The sequence below is a fragment of the Cebus imitator genome, unplaced genomic scaffold (genome assembly GCF_001604975.1).
Source record: "Cebus imitator isolate Cc_AM_T3 unplaced genomic scaffold, Cebus_imitator-1.0 Scaffold240, whole genome shotgun sequence".
NCBI lineage: Eukaryota > Metazoa > Chordata > Mammalia > Primates > Cebidae > Cebus > Cebus imitator.
The window spans coordinates 1783254-1788159 of record NW_016107555.1 but is presented as its reverse complement, the minus strand read 5'-3'; the positions used below and the strand labels follow the sequence as shown (position 1 = coordinate 1788159).

The following is a 4906-nucleotide window of genomic DNA, read 5'->3' as shown; positions in this document are numbered from 1 at the left end:
ATCTTGGCTCACCGCAACCTCCGCCTCCTGGGTTCAGGCAATTCTCCTGTCTCAGCCTCCCGAGTGGCTGGGGGACTACAGGCATGCACCACCATGCCCAGCTAATTTTTTGCATTTTTAGTAGAGACGGGGTTTCACCACGTTGACCAGGATGGTCTCGATCTCTTGACCTCGTGATCCACCCGCCTCGGCCTCCCAAAGTGCTGGGATTACAGGCGTGAGCCACCGCGCCCGGCCAGTGCATCACTTTTAAAAGGGAGCTCAGTTACGATCACAATGGCATTCAAGGATGTTCATTATGCCATGATTTACAAGGGCAAAACTACCTCCGTGCCCACCCCCAGGAGAAGGTTACATACAGCATGGCACATTCCAACACTGGGCTAGCAGCTGCACTTAACAGGATGAAGCAAATCTAAATCTACATGTGCTGTTAAAAGATAACATAAGATATGACACTAAGTTAAAATGCAAGCTGCAGAACAATACATTTAGATCTCATTTTAGTTAAAAAGGATAATGAGTATGTGCAAATAAAATTCTACAGTTATACAAGAAACTTTTTTTTTTTTTTGAGATAGGGTCTTGCTCTGTCCCCCAGGCCGGAGTGCAGTGGCGAGATCACAGCTCATCACAGCTTTGACCTCCTGGGCTTAAATGACCATCGCATCTCAGCCTCACAAGCAGCCACAACTACCAGTGTGCTTCACCACGTCTGGCTAATGTTTTTTGTATTTTTAGTAGAGATGGAGTTTCACCATGTTGCCCAGACTGGTCTCAAACTCCCGGGCTCAAACGATCCACCTGCCTCAGCCTCCCAAAGTATTGGGATTACAGGTGGGAGCCACTGCGCCCAGTCTACAAGAAACTTTTAGCAGAAGTTACCTGTGAGAAGTAGAGAGGAGTGGGAAGACAAAGGAGAAACATTTGTTTTTACTTCACATCCCTTCTCTAATATTTGCATTTATCATCAACAGAAGTTACTTTTATAAAAATAAATTAGTAAAAACTAAATGTCTAGCTGATATTTAAAAAGAAACACACCAGCAAGAAGTATGCCTGCAACTGGTTCTCAGAGCAATGTCCATTTGACTTTGAACTGGGGGTCAAAGGGCATACTCTGAAACTGCTGTGGAGATTGAAAGTTCACTCTCAGGCAGCTGGCTAAGCATTTAACCAAAATGCTAGTTAAACCCGATTTCATTAATATTTTCACCTTCAATGATCCAGAATCCAAATGGCCATTGGTGCTGGCCACATGCCCCGCCCATTGTATACACAGAGGCTGGCAAACACTGCCCCTCCAGCCCACGGTGAGTGGCGTCTCCCACCACACCTTGGCCCACAGAGAATATCTATGAATTAGATTCTAGTTGAAAAACAACACTAAATGACGGGTTTTTTCTTTGTACATTAAAATATAAGCATATAGGCTGGGCACGGTGGCTCACGCCTGTAAGCCCAGCCCTTTGGAAAGCCAAGGCGGGCAGATCACAAGGTCAGGAGTTTGAGACCAGCCTGACCAACAGGGAGAAACCACACCTCTAATAAAAATACAAAAATTAGCTAAGCATGGTGGCATGCACCTGTAATCCAAGCTACTCAGGATGCTGAGGCAGGAGAATTGCTTGAACCCGGGAGGTGAAGGTTGCAGTGAGCTGAGATCGCGCCACTGCACTCCAGCCTGGGCAACAGAGTGAGGCTATGCCTCAAAAAAAAAATAATAATAATAATGCAAGTATATACTTACCTCCGTTCATCATTTTGTCTTTAGCAAGCGGATGTGTTGTAACTTTACTTCCAAAACCTATTTCATGAGCCAACAGAGCAGTAGGACCTAAAAACAAAAATAAAAAGATCTAAGTGTAGATATAGAAAAACCCCATGTTTAAAAAATTGCAACAGTGCCTGGCATGCTGGCTCACGCCTGTAATCCCAGCACTTGGGGAGACCTAGGAAGAAAAACTGCTTGAGCCCAGGACTTCAAGATCAGCCTGGGCAACACAGACCCCTTCTCAACAGCAAAGTAGACTTAAAAATCAAGACGCTCTTACCAAACACACAGCTGTGATTCTGAAATGAAACACTTCTTAGTATGAGAGATAAAGTGTGTTTATAAAAAACAAATTGCTGAGCACATCTGGCAAAAGCACAGAAACTCCAAATACTTCAATAACCACTCAAGAAGATTTACCTTGATACCAGAGATAACAGAGCATACACAGATAAACACAGAGCATACACAGATAAACAAAATGTGATCATTTCTCTCCTCTCCCCCACTCCCAGAACAGGGACCAAATATACCAGCAATCCAAAGGAGGGGGAGATCACTGAGGGGTGGGCTCAACTTCTTACCTCACTCTCAGCAAAAGGAAAGATTTAGTTACATGCTAAAGTCAAGTAGTACTCTGAGTTTTTGGATCTTATTGCTCTTTTATAATTTTATTTTCTACTTGAAAATGGGAAATTAACACTCATTCATCCACCTATCCATCCAAACATAGCAGGTGGTAGGATTAAAATGAAAGCACACTGCCCCTGAAGGCGATACCCTGTGAAGTGCCTGAAGTGTGAGATATAAAGGCACTGGCATCACTTTATGAAAGCTACTTATGCAAAGAACCACACAGAAGTGTCAGTTAATGAAGTCTTTCAAAATGGGCAGGTCCTAACCAAAGATTTTTATTCAAATGTATTCACTAAAAAATGGCCAACTTCAGGGAAAGTCACAGCATATTGCATATGTAATGGTCCTCAAATAAGGATTAAAAACAAAGGTATTTTATTCCTTTAGTTTTTACTTCATCTTAAAGCTTTTTACAAAGTATTTATTCTGCCTTTTTCTCTAAGCCACACATATAAAAATTCTTCCTAAGGCCTCACATGACACCCAGAAGAATATGTTTCAGAACAGTACTCTGCCCTTGGAAACGCTCAGGGAGCTTTGGGCGGCTAAGATCCTACGGCACAGTCTGTACACTTTTGGTGTCAGCAAACCTGAGAGGTCTTGGTCTTACTGACGTTTCATTTTTCAAAAAGACTCCAAGGAAGGAGTTATATAACATACCCACAGGCTACTCAGACCGTAGTTGTTGCAAACAGGAAGATCACACAGATATTACCTAGTTACATAAGCTTTCTGCCTAATACCAGGTGTCAGTTTCAGACCAAGTCCTGACTTTTAGCTCTTAAACCAAAAGCCTCAAATGTTTCTTCTCCACATTACTTTTTGCATACAAGACAGCTGTATATAGTAGCAAATTTTAAAAATCTGTAAGAATTAAATAATTTCACTCAGTTTTTATTTGAATGAATTCATAAACTGCTTTTTTTGTTTGTTTGTTTTTGAGACGGAGTTTCACTCATGCTACCCAGGCTGAAGTGCAATGGCGCGATCTCGGCTCACCGCAACCTCCGCCTCCTGGGTTCAGGCAATTCTCCTGCCTCAGCCGCCTGAGTAGCTGGGATTACAGGCACGCACCACCATGCCCAGCTAATTTTTTGTACTTTTAGTAGAGACGGGGTTTCACCATGTTGACCAGGATGGTCTCGATCTCTTGACCTCGTGATCCACCCGCCTCGGCCTCCCAAAGAGCTGGGATTACAGGCTTGAGCCACCGCGCCCGGCCCATAAACTGCCTTTAATTTTTATTTGGTAACAGTTAAAGAGAAATTCCTACATCATCTTGTATTTTAAAGTAAACTTTAACAGATGATTGTACAGTGAGGACTGGTGAGTGAGAATTTTTAGGGTGCTCCCTTCAAGGTGGTAAAATCACTGCTACAACGATGTGAATTTACATTACTGTTGAATGCAGGAGTTTACTGATGTCTTCCTTGCTCATCATGGTAAGCTCATAATTCCTGCTTTTTGGGGCTTCAGAATCCTATTTGGAATACCAGAGAAGAGACGTTTCACACTCATAGGACCTGGGATTCTGATGGATGAAAACACTGCACTATGGTGGATGCAGAGGGTGCAGCTGACCACATCCCCTTCTGCAGTCAACAGCACCACCCTGTGGTGACTTACAAAATGACCACCTCTGCCAACTCTCCAGCTCCTCCGGGTGGCCAAGACCTTATTGCTAGACCTGGGCATCTCAGCTGAAAACTGTCCAGTCCTCCAATTCCACACCTCCTTCCACTCCCCCAACTCCACACTTCCTTCCATTCCCCCACTCAGAGTAAATCTCATTTAATTTTCTTCTCAACACAGACTCCCTTCCAACTTGCCCTCCTCATTCACTCAACATTAAGGGCTAGACTAATATTCTTTGCATTCAAAACGTTTCCAATTCCTAACTGCAACACTTCAGAAGAATAATCTTATTTTTCTGTTTGTCAATTTAAAAGATCCAAATCTCTTCCATCACTCCTCTGTTCCATTCCCATCACCTTCATCTCAATTTCAATTAGCTCAGCTCCTTATCACACTTTTTCCTATATTTGTGTAGTGCCCAGAACAGTGGTGCAGGATATCCAATAGTATAAACACACTGCTAGAATGTTACTTTTCTATTTTTTTTAAGAGACAGTCTTGCTCTGTCACTTGGGCTGACATGCAGTGGTGTGATCATCACAGCTCACTGTAACCCATCTCCTGAGTAGCTGGGACTACAGATGTGCACCAACACACTAGGTTGCTGTTTAAAAAAAATTTTTTTTTTGGGGTGGGGTTTCACCATGTTGCCCAGGTTGTTCTTAAACTCCTGGGCTCAAGTGATCCTCCCACTTCAATCTCCCAAAGTGTTAGGATTACAGCTATGAGCCACCACAGTCAGCCTATTTATTTTTAATGTTGATTTAAATTATTATAAGGCCCATGCTTCTCAGCATGGCATTTGAGGTAGCCTGAGCACAAAGTGACCCAGATGTGGTTGATCTCTTTTTTTTTTTTTTT

General features: G+C 42.9%; 1 protein-coding gene across 3 annotated transcripts in view; it reads right to left on the bottom strand.

Annotated features, from left to right (window-relative positions):
* Nucleotides 1-4906, bottom strand: part of PARK7 (Parkinsonism associated deglycase) — a 22794-nt gene that overhangs the window by 6138 nt on the left and 11750 nt on the right. For all 3 annotated transcript variants that reach the window (XM_017498325.2, XM_017498328.2, XM_017498327.2), the window contains one exon: nucleotides 1751-1837. In XM_017498325.2, the coding sequence (XP_017353814.1) occupies nucleotides 1751-1837 (87 nt within the window). The remainder of the gene's footprint in view (nucleotides 1-1750; nucleotides 1838-4906) is intronic.